Source organism: Hemitrygon akajei, chromosome 26 (genome assembly GCF_048418815.1).
Source record: "Hemitrygon akajei chromosome 26, sHemAka1.3, whole genome shotgun sequence".
Taxonomy (NCBI): domain Eukaryota; kingdom Metazoa; phylum Chordata; class Chondrichthyes; order Myliobatiformes; family Dasyatidae; genus Hemitrygon; species Hemitrygon akajei.
The window spans coordinates 14,649,227-14,673,288 of NC_133149.1; the positions used below are offsets into that span (position 1 = coordinate 14,649,227).

At 40.9% G+C, this 24,062-nt stretch overlaps 1 protein-coding gene across 5 annotated transcripts in view; it reads left to right on the top strand.

Moving 5' to 3' along the window:
- prdm10 (PR domain containing 10) overlaps nt 1–24,062 on the top strand; it is a 146,750-nt gene that overhangs the window by 87,883 nt on the left and 34,805 nt on the right. For all 5 annotated transcript variants that reach the window (XM_073029612.1, XM_073029616.1, XM_073029617.1 and 2 more), the window contains 2 exons: nt 4,067–4,414; nt 10,451–10,606. In XM_073029612.1, the coding sequence (XP_072885713.1) occupies nt 4,067–4,414; nt 10,451–10,606 (504 nt within the window). The remainder of the gene's footprint in view (nt 1–4,066; nt 4,415–10,450; nt 10,607–24,062) is intronic.

Genomic DNA, 24,062 nt, shown 5'->3' on the forward strand with positions numbered 1-24,062 from the left:
TTCTCCAAGTCACCAATGCTCAATTGATCTTACCCCGGGTTTCGTTAAATCACGGTCCAGCTCCGGGTCGAATCTTACGACCTCCTCTCTCCTGTGTCTTCTCTTTTCATCCCCTCTCGAACAAAAACCCCAAACCCAGCCTCAGTGTCCCTCACCAGAGAAACTCCCCTCAATCCAACCGTCCTAAATGGATGGCACACATTTCTCCTAATCTCTTATCTTCAACAATAACCCAAACAAGCTGAAAATGGAGCAAGCTGCTCTTACAGAACTGCCAAATGAAATACATATAGCACAAAATGAAATGCATACAGCATAACAGTAAAAAAAAATATGAACTAGGGCAAAAAAAAGGCCTATTTTACTGAAACAGTCTAATGTGCACAAGTTGGAACTCACAGTTTCCCTTCACCGATCCTCCTTCAATCCCACCCGGGCTTTGTCGAGTTACGGCCCTGCTCCAGGTCAAATCCTACAACCTCTTCTCTCTGGCATCTTTCCTCTTCATCTCCTCTCGAACAAAAGCCCCAAGCCCAACCTCAGTGTCCCTCACCAGAGAAACCTCCCCTCAATCCAACCGTCCTAAATGGATGGCACACATTTCTCCTCATCTCTTATCTTCAACAATAACAATAATTTAATAAAATGGGCATTAGCAAAATTCCTCTTTCAAAAACTAATTTTAAATATGATTTGAGAGACTGCATTCAGTAATGTACTGGTAGTTTTGTTGTTACTTATTTAAAATAACTCAACCTTTTAAAAATTATTTTATTGTTAGAATTTCTTTTAATGGTGAGTTGGTTACTATATAATGAGTATCCATTGATAACTGGCAATTTGTGCTCTTAAATGAGAGTTAACAATGTTACTTGTGTAAAACTTACCTGAAGATTTAATACAAAAATTGAAAATGCTTGGCAGGTCAAGCTGCATTTATTGGCAGAGGAACAGTTAGCTTTTCAAGTTGAAGACCCTTTGTCAATATCTGTTTGTTTTAAATTTCCAGCATTTGCATTTGTTTTTTTTTAAACTTTCGTTGCTTGGGTATTTGTCAAGAACCTGCATCAATATTAAAATCTGATCTTGCAGCAGGTAGATGCTGAATACATTATAGCAGCAACTAGATTGAGGAATTGACACTTCCATTTCCTATTCTAATCTGTCAAAGGATTATTATGATATCCAACTCTCTTCTGGTTAACAACTAAATACAGTGTTTGTGGAATGTATTATATAAAAGTTGTCTGAATAGCTCTTTAATAGTGTTGTCATTAATCTTATTTAATTTTTGCATGGACTGTACTTAATTAAAATGTTTGAAGTTGTTTAAGTGATTTAGTGGCAGTTTTGGTTGTAGTATTTAACTTTATCAGTATTTTCTTTTTCCATATGCTTCGCAGGTGGATTTTCAGGTGGGTTTTTTATTAGTCTAAGCATGTTGGCAAAACCATGGTTCAGCTTTTAACTTTTGAGAAATTCTTGTGAGAATATTCTTGTCTTGTATTCTACTTCCACTTGGTGTCCCTGCATCGAATGATTAAATTCTCAATTAAAATGGGCTATTGAGTCATGCCTTTACTAATCTCTGTGTGTCTGTTTATAATACAGATGTTTAATTAAATCATTGGATATTCTTGCATTATCTTGGTTACTACGTAAATAGTATGAATGATAGGATTGACTTCAATTTCTGCCACCCACAGCACACTGCAGGTCTTTTTTAGGATCATTGCCATGTAGTTGCTACCTTCTCCTTTCTTTTGAAAACAGAATTGGTGTTGTAGATCAGAAGAAAATCTTTCTGATATCTGTCCTAAATAAGTCACTTACTGGTTTTAAATTTGGATGCAATTTAATTTTGAATGGCTCTGCTTTTCCACACTGTTTATATCCTGGTGCATTTGTTGGAAAACCATGCTCTCAAACCCATATAATTAAGATTAATAAACAATGAGAAGTCAGACTAATGGATCTGGGGGTTGGCCTTGTGGCTCTTCACGTTGTCTGCATTAGTTAATCTTCCTTGTGTCTTACCATCTTCATTTTTAGTTTTGTGTAATTTTCAAGTAGACAATGTTTCATTAGATATTGTATGTAAAACAAGGAGACAACTACAGAAAACATTAGTGGACCAACCATGTTAATAACATTAATATACTAAGCATTACAGATGAGATATAGTTTAGTTGTCCTCCAATTATCATGTCTGAATGCAAAAGACTGATATTTATGTTTCAAAATAAACAGGAATAGTTGCAATTAAGAGTGTGAAGTTGGGTAAATTGTCATGGCTGCTCTGCGTCATATGGTTTGTACTATAATTCATGTTCTGTAATAAATGTCTTAAACTGGAGGAAATCTAATTTTCATTAACATAAGGGAGGATATTACAAAGGTAGATTGGGTGCATCTACTTGCAGGTGAGCCCAGATCTGCATAGTGGGGAAACATTCAGAGGAGAAAGAGTTCAAAGACAATGCATTCATGTCAGTGTAGGTGGTAGGGATTGAGGTTTTGTTTTGTTTAGTTTTTCTTCTTTTGCATATTGATTGTCAGTCTTGTGTATGCGTTTTTTTTTATTATTGATTTCAGTCAGGCCTTTGACAAGATCCAAGGTTGGACAGCATCTATACTCCCTTGTGTTTCCAACATGGGAGACTGAGAGTGGCTGAAACAGGGTCACCATCAACATTTAAGAAGTGCCTGGATGAATATTTCAATCACTTAGGCATAGAAGTTTACAAGCCAAGTGCTAGGCAATGTGATTTATATGGAAAGGTACCCGCTGGTCAGTATTGATGAGTTGAGCCAAATGGGCTGTTTCCATGATGTACGTTTCTAGGACTGTGTCACTACCATAAGAGATGAGTTAATCTTCAGAGAGAATGTTCTCCAGATCCAGTGATTTAACTGTTATTTTCAACTCTCTTTTCATCATGTTTTTGTGGGGGATGAATGAGAAATAAAAAAAGTTCAAATGTTCACCAGAGACCAAAACAATCAGAGATTGCTGAGAGAAGTTGGAACATCTCTTGAATATTTTATAGATCTACTGACACACATCCAGTTGGCTGTTAATCACTCCTTTCTCAACTGTAATGTATTCTCCTGATGTTTGCATTGCATTATTTTGTTTTTGGGTAAATCTTGAGTGTAGACCTTGACCACTGAGTGATGTAGTAATTTTGGATTTTCAGCACTGAGTTGACTGGACCATTTGGTGGACATTTCATTTGTCCTGAGGAAGTAACTTTCCTTTGATGCAACTGAGTTACATTAATCAGGGAAACCTTACACCCTCTTACAAAAGCTTGTATCAAGAAATCTTAGAATGAAGGATGTCAGGTGAAAGCCTGAAATGTATAATACATTCATTATGCCTCTTCTCAAATCTTCAGTTTTCCTCTTGGACTGTTAGATTACCGACATACTAGTCCTCTCACAATTGCTAACATTGCATTACTACTGACTCAATCTGCATTTAGGGAATCCTGCATGAGAACCGCTAAGTTCCTTTGCCCCTCTGATTTCTGAATTTTCTCCCCATTTGGAAAATAGTCTATGCCTTTTATTCCTTCTACCTACGTGCCTGACTACACACTTCCCCACGCAGTATTCCACCTGCCACTGTTTTTGCTCATCCTCCGAATCTGTCTATGTCCTTCTGTAGACTCCGTGCTTCCTCGACACTCCCTGCCCCTCCATTTATCTTTATATTGTCCACAAAATAACAGGCTGGAATTTAAAAAAACAGAAAATGCAGGGGATACTGAATCAGATGGGCCGCTTCTGTGGAGGGAGAAATGTTTAACATGTGGTTAATGTCATCTTAGCAGAAACAATATGTAAATTCTGATATTCTGTCCACAGGTTCTGCCTGAACTGCTGAGTTTCTCCAGCATTTTCTGATTCTTATCTCGATTTACAGCAGTTGTCGTTTTAAAGTATTTTTCAATAACATGTGTGCTCTTGTGGGATTTTACTGGGTGATAGCATATTATAACAACTGTGTTTTTAAAATGAATGTATATGTATAAATGCCTTTTCCTTTTTTTTTCTTTAGAATGCTGCTCTCCATCATCTCTTTATACGTAAAACTTTTCGACCATTTAAATGCCTTCACTGTGGGAAAGCATTTCGGGAGAAAGAGAAGTTGGATCAGCACCTGCATTTCCATGGGCGGGAGGGCAACTACCCACTGACCTGTGATATCTGTAACAAAGGCTTCATAAACAGTTCAGCACGTGATTCACACATGAAGTTCCACTCTGATCAGAAAACCTACTCCTGTATTTTCTGTACAGAATCTTTTGATAGGCTGGATCTCCTCAAAGAACACGTTGCAGTTCATGTTACTAACGGCTGTTTCACCTGTCCCTCCTGTAAAAAACAATTTCCAGACTTTATCCAGGTGAGTGCCTGTTTCAGACTTTTTGAAAGTCAATGTGGTTCTGTATGATTTTAATGCCTGTACTCAACAAGTCTTTTGGGGTTTCTGATTTCAACAATATCTGTGTTGAATGCTCTTTCTCAGAGCAAACCTCCTGCCCTCCTCTTTTTCCCATAACTCAATACCTTTCAGTGCATGGGGAGGGTGATGCATGCGTGGAGCAATCTGCCAGTGGAAGTGGCAGAAGTGGGTACAATTATGACATAAAAGACATTTGGACAGCTACACTGATGGGAAAAGTTTGGGAGATGGGGCCAGTCACGGGGAAATGGGACTATCTAAGTTAAACAACTTTGGGTTGGGTGAGTTGAGCTGATGGTCCTGCTTATCAGTGTTCTGTAGCTCTATGATAGTAAACAAATCTGGTCATCTGAAATTCCTGAATTCCATGTAGTCAGGTGAGATGTTCCTTTTTGAGCTTTTGTTGGGCTTCCTCAGAGAAGTGCAAGACCAGATGGTTTAGGTTTGGGATGTGGTGGGTGCAGGATCACCCTTACAGACTGAACTGAGCTGTTCTGCTAAGTACTCACCGAAGCTGCATTTGGTTTCTCTATTGCAGAGAACACATAGAGCGCAGAAAGAACAGCACAGCACGTGAGAATTACAAGTGCTGCTTTTTCAGTTCGGGTCCCTGATGGCAGGAAATGAAAAGTGGACAAATGGTTCATGCCTTGTGGTTACAGGGAACCATGAGCAGGGTTGTGCAATGGTGGGTGATGGAAGAGTGCACCAGGGAGTCACAGCTGGAGCAGTCACTTACGAATGTCGAATGCTGAGAGGACGAGATACAAAAGTTATTGAGGAAAATGTCTGAGGAATAAGATTAATCTATTTCAAAAAGAGAAGATTAATCTAAGAAAGTCAGCGTGTTTTGTTAGAGAAGATCCAGTTTAATCAAATTAACAGAATTGTTAAAAAAACTGTATTGTGTTAATGTTTAAAGTTCAAGTTCAAAGTAAATTTATTATCAAAGTATGTTTATGTCACCATATACTACCCTGAGATTCATTTTCTTGCAGGCATTCACATTACAACAAAGAAATACAATAGAGTCAATGGAAAAACACTTACAAACAAAGACTAACAATCAGCCATCGTGCGAAAGAAGGCAATTACAGAAAGTAATAATAAAAACATAATACTGAGAATACGATTTGTAGAGTCTTTGAAAGTGAGTCCATAGGTCATGAAATCAGTTTAGCGTTGAGGTGAGTGGACTTATCCACACTGATTCTGGAGCCTGATGATCATAACTCTTCCTGAACTTGGTGGTGTGGGACCTTGATGATGGATGCTGCGTTCTTGTGGCAACACTCTTTGTAGATGTGTCCACCACTTTTCGAAGGTTTTTCCATTCTTGGGCATCATGACCTGGTATGAAAACGCCAGTCAGAATACTCTCCATCGTGCATCTATATAAGTTTGTTAAAGTTTCAGATGACGCACCAAATCTTTCAAGTGTCCAAGAAAGTAGAAGTGTCTTCTTTGTTCTAATGTTTACATGCTGGTCCCAGGACAGATCCTCTGATATAATAATGCTAAGGGAATTAAAGTTACTGACACTTTCCACCTCCGAGTCCCTAATGAAGACTGGCTCATGGACCTCTGGTTTCTTCCTCTTATAGTCAATAATCAGCTCTTTGAGTGGTGCCTCTCACCCAATGTCAGCAAAACCAGACAGATTTTCAATCTCCATTATAATTTTCATCACTACCTCAGATTTGGCCAGCAACAGTAGTGTCGTCAACAAACTTAAATATGGCATTGGAGCTGTGCTTAGCCACACATTCATAAGTATAAAGTGAGTAGAGCAGGGGCTAAGCACACAGCCGTATGGTGCACCTGACAGGGATCAGCAAGTGAGGAAATTGAGGATCCATTTGCACAAGGAGTTATTGGACCTCATTGATTGATTTTGAGGGAATGATAATATTGAATGCTAAGCTGCAATGACTGAAGAGCATCCTGATGTACGCATCCTCACTGTCCAGATGTTCCAGGATTAAGAGAAGAACCAATGAAATGGATCTGAAAGTAGGCAAATTGGAGCAGATCCAAGTTATTCCTCAAGGAGGAATTGTTATGTTTCATGGCCATCCTCCCAAAGCACTTCATCACAGTGCTACTGGACAATACTCATTGAAACAAGTTGATTGCTTGAAGCAGTTGTGTACCTCAGACAGCTGCAGCAAGAGGTTAAAGATGTCGGAGTACAGGATCAGAAGATGTAGAATCTTTGTGGATAATGGACAGCAAGGCTGGCAAAGCTTCCAGCATGATCTGGACTGCTACCTTCTTAGAAGTTTGTGCAGATACAGTATGTCTTCTAAAACTTCTATAGATGCACAGTGGAGAGTATTCTGACTGGTTGTGTCATGGCCCAGTATGGAAACACCAATTCCCTTGAGTGAAAAAGCCTATAAAAAGTGGTGGATATAGCCACAGTCAAAGCTCTCCCCATCATTGAGCACAGCCACAAGGAGTTCTGCCTGAAGAAAGCAGCATCCATCATCATGGACCCCCACCATCCATGCCATGGTCTCTTCCCGCTGCTGCCATTGGGTAGAAGGTACAGGAGCTTTGGGTCCCACCACCAGCTTCAGTAACAGTTATTACCTTTCAACCATCAGGCTCCTGAGCCAGCGTGGATAACTTCACTCACCTCAACGTTGAACTGATTCCACAACTTGTGGCCTTGTCTTCAAGGACTCTTCAAATCATTCTCGATATTATTTATGTACTTATTATTATTTTTGCAGTTTGACTTCTTTTCTGCATTGGTTGTCAGTCTTTGTGATGTATGATTGATTCTGTTGTTACCTCAGGGTAGTATATTGTGACATGTATATACTTTGATAATAAATTTACTTTGAATGTTGAATGATTAGAAAGATATGGGTCAAACTTAGGCAAATAGAACTGAGCTCAGGGTGGCAAGGATTGACGTGGGCAAATTGGGGTGAAGGACCTGTCCCTGTGCTGTATGACTCTATCAAGACACTATACATTTTTCTACTTTGTGCCATTTCTGGTATTCCAGCCTACAGCTTATTCCTTTTCATCACCTTTGTAAAGTTGCAGACTGCTGTGGACGTTGCAGTTCAGGGATTGCAACTTTTGTAAACAAACTCGGGGAACCGTAGACAAAGGAGACTCAGCCCTCCCCACCATTGAGCACATTTACAGGGAGCGCTGTCACAACAAAACTCTCTTCTCGTTGCTGCCATCATGTTGGAGGTACAGAAGCCTCAGTTCCCACACCATCAGGTTCAGGAGCAGTTATTACCCGACAGCCACCGGGTTCCTGAACTGTCATGGTTAATAACTTCGCTCACCACAACTCTGAGCTGTTTCTGTGTTCTACAGAACTCTTTCAAATTCATGTTCTTGGTATTAGTTTTTGTTATTTGTCTTTTATACATTGCTGTTTGTTGGTCTTTATGTATAGTTTTAGTAACTGCTATTGTACTTCTGATTTTCCTGTAAGTGCCTGCAAGGAAATGAAGTTCAAGGTAGTATATGGTAACATATACAGTTGTATGTACTTTGATTCTAAATTTACTTTGAAATTTGGTCCCCTGAGCTCAGTTCCATTTGCCTACGTTGGTCCATATCTTTCTAATCATTCAACATTCAAAGTTCAAAGTAAATGTGTTATCAAAGTACATACATGTCACCTCTTTCTAAGGATTTGATTTCATTTTTTACCAACAGAGCCATCCACCCCCTCTGCCTACCTGCCTGTCCTTTTGATACAATGTGTATCCTTTGATGTTAAGCTCCAAACTATGATCTTTCAGCCACGACTCAGTGATGCCCACAGTGCCATACCTGCCAATTTCTAATTGCACTACAAGCACATCTACCTGTGTGCATTAAATACAACACCTTCAGTCCCGTATTCATCACCTTTTTCAATTTTACCCCATGTTACATGAAGTTAAATTCTTATCCTTCCTAAATTTGTTTCTTTATTCTGAAGGGAGCCTTCAGCAACCTCTCCTGCAGTTTCCTTCTCTTTTACTTTATCCTCACTTATCCCAATCCGTTGGACTCATCTCCTTACTATTTAATTTAAAGACCCACCTCAGCCCATCCCACTGACTGCAAATTTACCCTGTCAACTACCTATCCTTCCTCACAGCTTTACTACACACTGCATCAACATGTATACCAACAGCCCTGACACTCTGCCAAGTTAGTTTAAACCTTCTCCAACAACTCTAGCAAGCCTGCCAACAAGGATATTGGTCCCTCTCAAATTTGGGTGTTACCCATCCTTTTTGGAAGGTCTTCCCCAGAAGAGATCCCAGCAATCCAGAAATCTGAACCCCTAACCTTGCACCAATTCTTTAGCCACACGTTCGTTTACCAAGTCATCCTGTTCTTGCCCTCACTGGCACATGGCATGGGCTGCAATCCAGAGAATACTACCTTTAAGGTTCTGCTTTTCAGCTTTTGACTGATCTCCCTATGATTTCTTCAGGAGTGAGTGAGTGAGTGAGTGAGTGAGTGAGTGAGTGAGTGAGTGAGTGAGTGAGTGAGTGAGTGAGTGAGTGAGTGAGTGAGTGAGTGAGTGAGTGTGTGTGTGTGTGTGTGTGTGTGTGTGTGTGTGTGTGTGTGTGTGTGTGTGTGTGTGTGATGCACTTTGACACGGAGCAGGTCTCAATTCAGTAAAGTGGTTTTAATGCTCACACATTGCCTTTCGGAAGTCAATCATGCACTCCTCCGGCACCTCACCTGTGGTGAAGATTGTTTTAAGTATCTCTACCTGGCCCCTGCAATTTCTGCACTAGCCTCCCACAGTGTCCCAGGGACACCTTGTCAGGTGCTGGGGATTTATCCTTGGCTCAAAACAGCCTCCTATCCTGTAATCTGGATACAGTCCATGACTTCACTGCTATTTTGCCTGTCTGTGTCCATCTCCCAAGAAATACAGTGCAAGAAATCCATTTAAGATCTTCCCCCATCTCCTTCAGCTCCATACATGATATGGAGAAGAATGCTCTGAGCCTCGATGAACATTTCAAAACTGGTATTGTTGAAATTTGGGATGAGGGGAGTGAGATGGAAAAAGGAAGTATGAGAATGGAAAGAATGAATGGTGTGAACATTGAAATTAGGAGCAGGAGTGGGTCACTTGACCCTCAAGCCTGACCCACCATTTACTAAGATCATGGCTCATTAGATTGTCATCTCAGCTATGAATTCTAACCTATCCATATAAACCTGCCCCTGTTACAAAACTCGATCTCCACTTTAAAAAAAAAGTCTGTTTTCACTGTTCATTGACCAAGAGCTCTTTGGGCGAAAGCACTTTACCCCATGTGTTTTAAATGGGCAACCTTTTTGTTTTAAACACTTCATTCTGTCCTCCATTGGATACAAGCCCAGCCTGTGCAACCTTTCCCCATAAGACAACCTGGCCATTCCAGGTATTACTGCAGAGTGACATCCAATATATTAACATATTTCCTTAAATAATGAGACCATATTTGTACATAGTATTCCAGATCTGGTCTCAACAATTTCCTTTCTGAAACAACACCACTGTAATCTTGTAATCCATTCCCTCTCAAAACACAAAGTTTTTCTAACTTTTGTTGCTGTACATGTCTACTGGACTTTTATGAATCTATTGCTAGTTGGGGATGGTTTATAATGTGTGTTTGTTGAGACAGTTGGAGGTGAATAGTTGAAAGTATGATTATACCAGGTCTGGTACCAATGGAGTTTTTCTGGACTGTGGAAAGAATGCATATATTGAAGGGATGGTGAGCATAAAGTTCACACGCTGGGTTATGGTTAAGAACAAAATGCTACATTTGGTAGCTGGAACATTGGAGAAGTATGTGAAAAGATAGTTTCAATGGAGCATTAAAGTTCAGTGTGAAGGATTGGTATGGATAGAATTTGGAAGACATGGGTGTCAATGGATTGGTGTAGTTGGAGATTGGTAGTTACTTTGCCCTGTTTTGTCCTTGTATCAATGAACAGATAAAGAAGCACATTCGAAGCTTTCACTCTGAGAAGATTTACCAGTGTACAGAATGTGACAAAGCCTTCTGCCGGCCGGACAAGCTTCGACTACATATGCTGCGACACTCTGATCGGAAGGACTTTCTCTGCTCCACCTGTGGCAAGCAGTTCAAAGTAAGTGGTTGTACTGTACTGCCGTCAACAGCTGCCATTGCTAATTGTACATCCATGTGCCTGTCTTTGTGTGATTACTTGCTGTACATTGTGGGCTGTTTGGTTTCACACACTTTGGCTTACCATAAATTCAATGACAGAAAAAAAAGATTTTTTAACCATTTAACAGGGAATTGGCGGAGCAGTAGATTAGGAGGGAGTGGATTAGGTTGGGAGGAGGGAGAGGAGGCCAAAGAAGAAATGTGTAAAAGAGCAAATATGCATGTGCTGTATGTATGTCAGCTTTTTTGGACCATAACCTCGATTGCCCGGATGGTAGAGAGCATATGTGATACAGCTACCCCTTATGAAAAGATATCAGGTGCAGGCATTTTCTATTCCTTGAAATAACATTCAAGACATGGAAAATCAGAACCTCATTGTCACCCTGAGAACATTGAAATATTGATCGTGACAATGCCACCTCATATACAGAAGGGTATCATGATTGATGAATAAGGTGGTGGTGTGCTGTCTGGAAAAACAAACTGGAACACTGTATCCTCATGTGATTTTTGCCATCAAGAATGAGCATCTTGCCTTGTGTAATAAGTGAACATCTAATAACCCTCCAGTTCCCTGTCATGTAGAACCAACATGCCAGAGTCTGCAGTGCCTACACCAACATCCTGGGAGCAATGCACATGGTCAAAAAGGAATTGTTCTTCAATGTTGTACATTTGCTGGTCCAAAGCTCAAGACCCACGAAGAAGCAAACTGTTATTGTAGCTTTTGCCACAGTAAACTAAACAGATTTCTGGAAAGGAGGTGATTTTTAGAGAAGGAATAGGGAAAACTATTCCCAGTGGAATTCTCCTTCATGAATGCTGTTTTATATACACACAGCAGCCAATTTATTAGGTACACCTGTATGCTAATACAAATATCTCATCAGCCAATCATATGGCAGCAACTCAATGCTTAAAAGCATGCAGACATGGTCAAGAAGTTTGGTTGTTGTTCAGACCAAACATCAGAATAGGGAAGAAATGTGATCTAAGTGACTTTGACTGTGGAATGATTGTTGGTGCAAGACGGAGTGATTTGAGTATCTCAGGAACTACTGATCAAGGAATTTCATGCGCAACAGTTTAAAGTCACAGAATCATAGAAAAGTACAGGACAGAAACGGCATCTAGTCCATGCCAAACCATTTAAACTGTCTGCTCCCATTGACCTGCACCTGGACCATAGTCCTCCATACTCCTATCAATGTACATACCTCCTACTTCTCTTAAACGTTGAAATCGAGCTCACATTGATCACTTGTGCTGGCAGCTCGGTCCACACTCTCACAACCCACTGAGTCAAGAAATTTCCCCCCATATTCCCCTTAAACATTTCACCTTCCATCCTAAACCCCTGACCTCTAGTTGTCATCCCACCTAAGCTCAGTGGAAAATGCCTGCTTGCATTTACCCTGTCTATGCCCCTTATAATTTTGTATTAAATCTTTCCTCATAACTCAGGTCCTCCAGTCCCAGCAAAACCCTTCTAAATTTTCTCTATTCTCTTTCAATCTTCTTTGCATCTTTTCTGTCGGCAGGCGACCCAAAACTGCACTCAATACTCTAAATGAGGCCTCACCAACGTCTTTTCCAACTATAATATAACATGTTATCTCCTGGACTCAATACTATGATTTATGAAGGCCAATGTGCCAAACACTCAATGACCCAATCTACCTGTGATGCCACCTTCAATGAATTATTGTCCTGTATTCCCAGTGCAGATGACTTTCTTCTACTGCACTCCTCAGCGCCCTACCGTTCACTGTACAAGACCTACCCTGATTGGTCTTACCGAAGTGCAACACCTCACACTTATCTGCATTAAATTCCATCTGCCATTTTTTTCAGCCTGTTTTTCCATCCCGCTGCAAGCTGATAGTCTTCCTCGCTGTCCACCACGTGCCTAATCTTGGAAATCCGCAAATTTGCTGATCCAGTCAACCACATTATTATCCAGATCATTGATATACTGTAGATGACAAACAACAATGGACCTGGCACCAATCCCTGTACACTCTACTAGTCACAGGCCTCCAGTTAGAGAGGCAACCATCTACTACCACTCTCTGGCTTCTCTCGTAAAGCCAATGTCTGCTCCAATTTACTACCTCAACTTAAACGCCAAGCAACTGAACCTTCCTAACCAACTTCCCATTGGTACCTTGTCAAATGCCTTGCTAAAGTCCATGTAGACCATAACATATTGAAGCAGAATTAGGCTATTTGGCCCATCAAGTCTAATCTGTCATTTCAACATGGCTGATCCATTCTTCCTCTCAGACCCAATCTCCTGCCTCTCCCCCCCAACCTCCTCATAATCCTTCATGCTTGACTTATCAAGAACCTATCAACCTCTGCCTTAAATATACATAAAGACTCGGCCTCCACAGCTGCCTGTGGCAACAAATTCCACAGATTCATCACTCTCTGGCTAAAGAGATTCCTCCTCATCTCCATCCTAAAGGGATGCCCCTCTAATCTGAGGCTGTGTCCTCTGGTCTTACACTATCCTACCATAGGAAACGTCCTCTCCACATCCACTCTATCAAGGCCTTTCACCATTCGATAGGTTTCAATGAGGTCACCCTTCATTCTTCTGAATTCTAGTGAATACAGGCTCAGAGCTCTCAAATGCTCTTCTATTGACAAGCCTTTCAACCCTGGAATCATTTTCGTGAACGCCCTATGAACCCTCTTCAGTTTCAGCACAAACTGCTCACAATACTCAAGTGAGACCTCGCCAGTTCTTTATAAAGTCTCAACATTACAGCCTTGATTTTGTGTTCCAGTGTTCTTGAAATGAATGTGAACATCACATTTGCCTGCCTTTCCACCAACTCAACCTGCAAATCAACGTTTAAGGAATCCTGCACAATGACTCCTAAATCCCTTTACGCCTTTGTTTTTTGTATTTTCTCTCCATTTAGAAAATAGTCAACGCTTTCATTCTTTCTACCAAAGTGCATAACTACACACCTCCCGACGTTGTATTCCTTCTGCCACTTTGCCCATTCTCCTAATCAGTCCAAGTCCTTCTGTAGTCTCTCTACTTCCTCAAAACTACCTGCCCCTCTGCCTATCTTCATATCGTCTCCAAAATTTGCTATCAATTCCATCATACAATGTAAAAAGCATCGGTCCCAACACAGACCCTTGCAGAACATCACTAGTCACCAGCAGCCAACAAGAAAAGGCTCCCTTTTATTCCCACTCTTTGCCTCCTGCCAATCAGCCACTGCTTTATCCACGTTAGAATTTTTACTGTAATACCATGGGCTTGTAGCTTGTTAAGCAGCCTCATGTGGCACCTTGTCAAAGGCCTTTGGAAAATCCATATACACAATATCAAATGATTCTCCTTTGTCTATCCTGCTTGTAATTTCTTCAAAGAATTCCAACAGATTTGTCAGGCAAGATTTTCCCTTGAGGAAGCCATGCTGACTACAGCCTATTTTATCATGTGCCTCCAAGTACCCCTGAAACCACATCCTTAATAATCGACTCCAACATCTTCACAACCACTGAGGTCAGACCAATTGGCCTATCATTTCCTTTCTTCTGCCTCTCGCCCTTCTTGAAGAGTGGAGTGACATTTGCAATTATCAAATCTTCTAGAATCTAGTGATTCTTGAAAGATGAAAGATCATTACTAATGCCTCCACATTCTCTTCAGCCACCTCTTTCAGAACCCTGGGGTGTACACCATCTGGTCCAGATGACTTATCTACCTTCAGACTGTTCAGTTTCCCAACAGTCCCTAGTACAGTAACTTCACACACTTAATGCCCCCTGACACTTGGAATTTCCACCATACTGCCAGTGACTTCCACAGTGAAGACAGGTGCAGAATACTTATTCAGTTTGTCCGCCATTTCATTGTTCGCCCATTACTACCTTTCCAGCATCTTTTTCCAGCAGTTCAATATCCACTCTCACCTCTCTTTTACACGTTATGTGTCAGAAGAGTCTTTTGGTATAATCTAGTATTATTGGCTTTAACATTTATTGGAATTGCCAAACTGCACTAACTTGCCCATCCTCGCTGAACCATAGAACACTACAGCACAGTACAGGCCCTTCAGCCCTCCATGTTGTGCCGACCCATATAATCCTTAAAAAAAAAGTACTAAACCCACGCTACCCCATGACCCTCCATTTTTCTTTCATCCATGTGCCTGTCCAAGAGGCTCTTAAATACCCCTAATGTTTTAGCCTCCACCACCATCCCTGGCAAGTCATTTCAGGCACTCACAACCCTCTGTAAAAAAATAAATAAATAAATAAATAAAAAACTTACCCCTGATGTCTCCCCTAAACTTCCCTCCCTTAATTTTGTACATATGCCCTCTGGTGTTTGCTATTGGTGCCCTGGGAAACAGGTACTGACTATCCACCCTATCTATGCCTCTCATAATCTTGTAGACCTCTATCAAGTCCCCTCTCATTCTTCGACACTCCAAAGAGAAAAGTCCCAGCTCTGCTAATCTTGCTTCATATGACTTGTTCTCCAAACTAGGCAACATCCTGGTAAATCTCCTCTACACCCTCTCCATAGCTTCCACGTCCTTCCTATAATGAGGTGACCAGAACTGAACACAATACTCTAAGTGCGGTCTCACCAGAGATTTGTAGAGTTGAAACATGACCTCTCTACTCTTGAACTCAATCCCCCTGTTAATGAAGCCTAGCATCCCATAGGCCTTCTTAACTACCCTACTGACCTGTGCAGCGACCTTGAGGGATGTATGGATTTGAACCCCAAGGTCCCTTTGTTCATCCACACTCTTAAGTAACTGACCATTAATCCTGTACTCAGTCTTCTGGTTTGTCCTTCCAAAATGATTCACCTCACACTTGTCCGGATTGAACTCCATCTGCCATTTTTCTGCCCAACTCTGCAGCCTGTCTATATCCTCTTGTAACCTTCAACAACCTACAGCTCCATCCACAACTCCTCCAATCTTCGTGTCATCCGCAAACTTACTCAACAATCCTTCCGCCTCTACATCCAGGTCATTTATAAAAATGACAAATAGCAGGGGTCCCAGGACAGATCCTGCGGCACTCCACTAGTCACCGACCTCCAGGCAGAATACTTTCCTTCCACAGCTACCCTCTGCTTTCTTCCTTTAAGCCAATTTTTTTTATCCAACACTTATTCCATGCCTTATGACTTTCTGGATGAGTCTCTCATGAGGGACCTTGTCAAATGCTTTGCTAAAGTCCATGTAGACCACATCCACTGCCCTACCCTCATCAATTTCTTTTGTTACCTCTTCAAAAAACTCAATCAGGCTCGTGAAGCACGATCTTCCCTTCACAAAGCCATGTTGACTATCCATGAGTAGACTGTACTTCTCCAAATGCTTGTAGATCCTATCCTTAAGAATCCTTTCCAGTAGTTTGCATACCACTGACATAAGACTCACCGGTCTATAGTTCCCAGGTTTCTCCCTATTACCTTTTTTAAACAAGGGAACTACATTTGCCATTCTCCAGTCCTCCGGCACTTCCCCTGCAGCCAAAGAGGATTCAAAGATCATAGCTAATGCTCCTGCGATCTCTTCTCTCAATTCCCACAACAACCTGGGGTGTATCATATCTGGCCCTCGGGATTTATCAATCTTAATGTTTTTAAGAAGATCAGGCACTACTTCTTCCTTAATCGCCACATTGTCCAGCACACAGGCCTGCTCTACTTCGACCTCATCCTGATCAAGATCATTTTCACTTGTGAATACTGAAGCAAAGTATTCATTTAGGACCTCCCCAACCTCCTCCGCTTCCAGGCACATGTTGCCCTCTTTATCCTTTAGTGGTCCCACCTTCATTCTCGTCATCCTCCTATTCTTCACATACGCATAGAATACCTTGGGGTTCTCCTTAATCCTACATGCCAAGGCCTTCTCATGCCCCCTTCGAGCTCTCCTAAGTCCTTTCTTTAGCTCCTTCCTGGCTACCCTATATTTCTCATAAGCCCCTCCCACTTCCTGCTTCTTATATCTAACATATGCTTATTTTTTCCTCTTGATGAGTTGCCTCACATGTTTCGTCAGCCACGGTTCCCTTTTCCTACCATTTTTTCCTTGCCTCAGTGGGACAAACCTATCCTGAACCCAGCTCAAGTGGTCCCTAAACTTCTCCCACATTACTTATGTGATTTCCCCTTTGAACATCTGTTTCCAATTTACTTTCGCTAGTTCCTGCCTCATCCCTTCAAAGTTAGCCCTTCCCCAGTTAAGCACTTTACCATTTCGTCTGATTTTATCCCTTTCCATAGCTATGCTGAAGCTAAGGGAGTTGTGGTCACCCTCACCAAAATGCTCCCCCACCAAGAGGTCTGTCACCTGACCAGGTTTATTACCCAGAACTAGATCCAGTATGGCCTCTCCTCTCGTCGGCCGGTCCACATACTGTGTCAGGACTCCTTCTTGAACACACCTGACAATTCAGCCCCATCTATCCCCCTTGCACTCAGGAGGTGCCAGTCAATAAGAGGGAAGTTGAAATCACCCATAACTACTACCCTGTATTTCCTGCACCATTCTAAAATCTGCCTGCTTATCTGCTCCTTGGTGTCCCGGGGCTATTTGGGGGCCTATAGACTACTCCCAGCACAGTGATTGATCCCTTCCTATTTCTGACTTCCACCCAGACTGACTCCATGGACACTCCTTCTGCAGCGTCCTCCCTTTCTATAGCCGTGATACTATCCCTGACCAGCAATGCCACTCCCCCCCCCCCCCCAAGAAAACTGAGTTTTCTTGCTGACCAAATTATTTTTTTTTAATTTTATTTTTATTTGGATAAGGTATTCACAAGTATTACACAAACTTTTTTACATATAAAGCCTTTTCCATTTTTTTATATATATATAAATCTCTATATATTTATACATTCACAAGTACTCACTGAGATATATTAAAAGAAAAATAATTAGGCACTTAAATAGATATTTATGTGCAATGGTAATTCTACACTATTAAACTAAATAATAATAATAATAGTTAATAAAAATTAGTAATAATAGTGGTTGAATAATAATTTCCATGTATCTCTTCTCGTCCATTTCTTTCTTGTCCAAAATAATGTGTGTAACCCTATGTAACTTCCATCGTAGGTGTTTGTATCTTAACACATTCAAGTTTGCTCCTACCCATAATCATACTTATCCAATTCCTGTGTACTTATTTACTTCAAATTATCTTTTTTTGCCAAATCTTTTCCTTTATTTGTGTTAATTTCATGTTTTCCAGAAATAAAACAGTAAACATTCAAACCAAGGGAGCTTACTATTACCATGTTAATGAGAAAAGCAGTATGAACCATTAGGAGAATCACTAAAGTCTGCTCGCATTGGGGTTATAAATTCAATCTATTTATTCCAAATTTGATAAAATTTTTCTTCTTGAATTCTCAGGGAGTAAGTCATCTTTTCTATTTTAAATATTTCCAAAATAATTTCATGCCACTCTTCTAAAGTAGGTGATACTGGATTTAGCCACTTTCTGGTGATTGATTTCTTACTTGCCGCTAAAAGAGCCTGCAGCAACTTTATATCTTTCTTCTGTTCCAAAAACAATACATGCCCCAGGTAGAGAGTCACAAAGTCCAGAGGTATCTGTATCTTAAATACCTTAACTAATGTTCTGTGAATACCTTTCCAATATAAACTTTATTTAGGGCAATCCCAAAAAATATGGAAATGATTTGCTTCCTTGGAGCCACACTTTCTCCAACACGCCACGTTTGTGTCGTTATATTTTTCCTGGTATGGGGTCTTGAAGTATCTTACAATATTTTTCCAACAATGTTCTCTCCAAATCCAAGAGTTAGTCGAAGACCACTGAAAGCTGCATATTTCCCCCCAAACCTCCTCTGAAAGTACCAACCCCGCTTCTTTCTCCCACTTCTCTTTAATATTCAATGTGTTTTCATTTTTGGCATGAAAGAGGGCATTTTATAATCGAGCAATTGATTTACTTGGTATTGAGCTGTAAGCCGAATTCAAAATCTTGAAAATTTCTGATTCTGCTGTTGATAAGTGTACACCTACAATTCTGGTTAAAGTAGTGTCGTACTTGAAGGTACCTAAAAAGTCATTGTGTTCTAGGCCGTGTTTGTTCTGCAGGGATTGAAAAGTTTGTAATGCACTTTTATGTGTGAATGAGAGGTAGGTTGTAAGACCTTTCTTTATCCATAGTTCAAATCTTTTATCTCCTCTGCTGGGAAAGAATTTGGTATCATAAGCACCCCATCTTAAAAAGTTTTAACATGTAAATTCCACATAAATTAGTCACCTTCTGCCATACTTTTAATGTGAGGTTTATCCAACTGTTTTCAATCTTTTCCAGTTGGGCCATCAATCCTTTGTCTGCAATTGAGGCCTATAGATGAAAACTGTCAATCAATCCAAATTCTATTTCCTTCCATCTAGCCTTGTATTCCCCATTACACCAATATAACAGAGGGGTTATCTGTGAAGCATAAAAATAATTTCTCAAGCAAGGAAGTGCTATACCTCCTCCTTCCTTCCCTAACTGTAAGGTGTTAAATCCGATCCTAGGTTTCTTTCCTTGCCAGATAAAGTGGGAAATCCATTTGTCCCATTACCTAAATGGATTGTCTACCTCCACAGGTAAATTCCAGAAAAAGTAAAGTAACCAAGGGAGAATATTCATTTTTATAGTGTTTGTCCTTGAATTTAAACTTTAAAAAGGGGATGATTCCATCTATGTATATCTACTTTTATCTCTGAAACTAATGGCCCATAATTTACTTGTGATAACGTTGAAAGATCTTTTGGCAGGGTCATTCCTAAATATTTTAATGATTTAGCTTCCTACTTAAGATCATATCCTGCAGTTTTTTGGATGCTGTATAATTTAGGGACATAACACAGCTGATAATACAGAATCTGAGGCCACAAACCAGGCACGCCCGGGATCCTCTTCAGTTTGCGTATAAGGAGAAGGTGGGTGTGGAGGATGCTATCACGTATTTGCTGCACAAATCCCTCTCTCACCTGGATGGGGTCAGTGGTGCTGTGAGGATTACATTCCTGGACTTCTCTAGTGCCTTTAACACCATCCAGCCCAAGATCTTAAGGCACAAGCTAACAGAGATGGGAGTAGACTCTCACATGGTGGATTGGATAGTGGACTACTTGACAGATAGACCTCAGTATGTGCGGTTGGGAGACTGTAGGTCTGACACGGTGGTCAGCAGCACAGGAGCGCCGCAGGGGACTGTGCTCTCTCCGGTCCTGTTCACCCTGTACACATCAGACTTCCAATGTAACTCGGAGTCCTGCCATGTGCAGAAGTTCGCTGACGACACGGCCATAGTGGGGTGTGTCAGGAATGGACAGGAGGAAGAGTATAGGAAACTGATACAGGACTTTGTGATATGGTGCAACTCAAACTACCTGCGTCTCAATATCACCAAGACCAAGGAGATGGTGGTGGACTTTAGGAGATCTAGGCCTCATATGGAGCCAGTGATCATTAATGGAGAATGTGTGGAGCAGGTTAAGACCTACAAGTATCTGGGAGTACAGTTAGACGAGAAGCTAGACTGGACTGCCAACACAGATGCCTTGTGCAGGAAGGCACAGAGTCGACTGTACTTCCTTAGAAGGTTGGCGTCATTCAATGTTTGTAGTGAGATGCTGAAGATGTTCTATAGGTCAGTTGTGGAGAGCGCCCTCTTCTTTGTGGTGGCATGTTGGGGAGGCAGCATTAAGAAGAGGGACGCCTCACGTCTTAATAAGCTGGTAAGGAAGGCGGGCTCTGTCGTGGGCAAAGTACTGGAGAGTATAACATCGGTAGCAGAGCGAAGGGCGCTGAGTAGGCTACAGTCAATTATGGAAAACCCTGAACATCCTCTACATAGCACCATCCAGAGACAGAGAAGCAGTTTCAGCGACAGGTTGCTATCGATGCAATGCTCCTCAGACAGGATGAAGAGATCAATACTCCCCAATGCCATTCGGCTTTACAATTCAACCGCCAGGAGTAAGATATGTTAAAGTGCCGGGGTTAGGACTCAATGTATTTAAGTAAGCTACTTAAGAACTTTTTAAAAGCTATTATTAATGCTTTTTGAGGGGGTGATTTTAGATGCATATCATATTTTTACTGAGTTAAGTATTGTATGTAATTAGTTTTGCTACAATAAGTGTATGGGACATTGGAAAAAATGTTGAATTTCCCCATGGGGATGAATAAAGTATCTATCTATCTATCTATCTAACCTACGTTTTCTTTATATTAATTTTATAACCTGATATTTTCCCGAACTCATCCAACAGTGTAAACAATCCCTATGAATGATTCTTCTGGTTCACTCCAATAAACTAAGACATCATCTGCGAATAGCGCTACCTTCTGTTCAATCCCTGCCACGCTGTTGCCTTTTGCAATTTCACTGTCTTATTAATTGGGCAAGAGGTTCAATGTATGGAAATTGGGCATCCCTGTCTAGTTCCTCTCTCTAAAATAAAAGAGTCAGAGAGGACCCCATTTATCGTAATTCCAGCTGCTGGACTGTCATATAAAGTCTGGATTACTTTAATAAACTTTTCTTGAAGGCCGAATCTTCCGAACACTTCATATAGGAATATCCATCTAACTGAATCAAAAGCTTTCTCGGCATCTAATCCCACTACCATTGTCTCTGTCCCACTCTTAGTAACCTGTTCTGGTATGTGTAAAGTTCTCCTTATGTTGTCCTGAGTTTGTCTTTGCTGAGTGAATCCAGTCTGGTCTATGTGGATAAGGCCAGGTAGAAGCTTTTCCAGTCTACAAGCTAATATAAATGTAAATAATTTGCAATCCAAATTAAGGACACTGACTGGCCGATAATTACCGCATTCTAGTTCCTCCTTAGGAATAGCTGAGATAATCGCCTCTCTCCAGGAAGGTGGAATTTCTCCTCTCTGTAAGATCCAATTAAAGGTGTTAAGTAATAATGGAGCTAACTGTGACTTCAGCAATTTGTACCACTCTGAGGTGAACCCATCAGAGCCTGGAGACTTTCCAGCCTTTAATCGAGAGATGGCCATGTTCAGTTCTTTGGCAGTTACTGGTTCTAATAAACATTCATTTTGTAAGTCTGTGAGCTTGAGTAATTCTTAAGAATTCAGGAAAGTGTCTATATGGGACTCATTGGAGGCCGGGGTTAAGAGTACAGCTCTCGATAATATGTTTCAAAACTCTTTTGAATTTTCCCTCTTGGACTCTCAACAAGCTCTGTTTTTGGATTCTTTATTTTATGATTTGTATTGTGTGCTTGTTGTTTACATAATTTATATGCTAATAATCTAGCTGATTTACCTCCTACTTCATAATTCTTTTGTCTCAGGTAAAGAAAATTTCTTTGAGCTTACAATGCATAAATTTCATCAATTTCACTTTGCAATTTCTTAATTTCCTGTTTTAAATTAGAATTAATTTTGTTGCTATCTACAACTTGGAAGTTGTTTTAATTTGCCTTGAATGTCTGCTAATTTTTGTGCTTTGAATTTTTGTCATACAGAACCATAGAACATTACAGCATAGAAACAAGCCTTTTGGCCCTTCTTGGCTGTGCCAAACCATTTTTCTGCCTAGTCCCACTGACCTGCACCTGGGTCAAATCCCTCCAAACCCCTCTCATCCATGTACCTGTCCAAGTTTTTCTTAAACGTTAAAAGTGAGCCCGCATTTACCACTTCATCTGGCAGCTCATACTACTCTCCCACTGCTCTCTGTGTGAAGAACCCCCTCCCCCAATGTTCCCTTTAAACTTTTCCCCCTTCACCCTTAACCCATGACCTCTTTTTTTTCTCCCCTGGCCTCAGTGGAAAAAGCCTGCTTGCATTCACTCTATCTATACCCATCATAATTTTATACACCTCTATCAAATCACCCCTCATTCTCCTACGCTCCAGGGAATAAAGTCCTAACCTATTCAACCTTTCTCTGTAATTCAATTTCTCAAGTCCTGGCAACATCCTTGTAAACCTTCTCTGCACTCTTTCAATCTTATTAATATCCTTCCTGTAATCAGGTGACCAAAACTGCACACAATACTCCAAATTTGGTCTCACCAATGTCTTATGCAACCTCACCATTACATTCCAACTCTTATACTCAATACTTTGATTTATAAAGGCCAATGTACCAAAAGCTTTCTTTACAACCCTATCTACTTGTGAAGCCACTCTTGGGGAATTATGTACCTGTACTCCCAGATCCCTCTGTTCTACTGCACTCCTCAGTGTCCTACCATTTACCTTGTATGTTCTACCTTGGTTTGACCTTCCGAAGTGCAATACCTCACACTTGTCCGCATTAAACTCCATCTGCCATTTTTCAGCCCATTCTTCCAACTGGTCCAAATCTCTCTGCAAGCTTTGAAAACCTTCCTCACTGTTCACTACACCTCCAATCTTTGTATCATCAGCAAATTTGCTGATCCAATTTGCCACATTATCATCAAGATCAATGGACCCAGCACTGATCCCTGTGGCACACCACTAGTCACAGGCCTCCACTCAGAGTAGCAATCCTCCACTACCACTCTAGCTTCTTCCATTGAGCCAATGTCTAATCCAATTTACTACCTCTCCATGTATACCTAGTGACTGAATCTTCCTAACTAACCTCCCATGTGGGATCATGTCAAAGGCCTTACTGAAGTCCATGTAGACAACATCCACTGCCTTCCCTTCATCCACTTTTCTTGTAACCTCCTCGAAAAACTCTGATAGATTTGTTAAACATGACCTACCACGCACAAAGCCTTGTTGACTTTCCCTAATAAGTCCATGTCTATCTAAATACTTGTAGATCCTATCTCTTAGTACCCTTCCAATAATTTACCTACTACTGACATCAAATTTACCGGCCTATAATTTCCCAGATTACTTTTAGAGCCTTTTTTAAACAATGGAACAACATGAGCTATCCTACAATCCTCCGGCACCTGACCCGTGGATATCGACATTTTAAATATTTCTGCCAGGGCCCCTGCAATTTCAACACTAGTCTCCTTCAAGGTCCACGGGAATACCCTGTCAGGTCCTGGGCATTTATCTACTCTGATTTGCCTCAAGACAGCAAGCACCTCCTCCTCTTTAATCTGTGTAAGTTCCATGACCTCCCTACTTGTTTGCCTTGTTTCCATAGACTCCATTCCAGTTTCCTCAGTAAATACAGATGCAAAAAACCCATTTAATATCTCTCCCATTTCTTTTGGTTCCATACATAGCCGACCACTCTGATCTTCAAGAGGACCAATTTTATCCCTTACTATCCTTTTGCTCTTAACATACCTGTAGAAGCTCTTAGGATTATCCTTCACCCTGACTGTCAAAGCAACCTCATGTCTTCTTTTAGCCCTCCTGATTTCTTTCTTAAGTA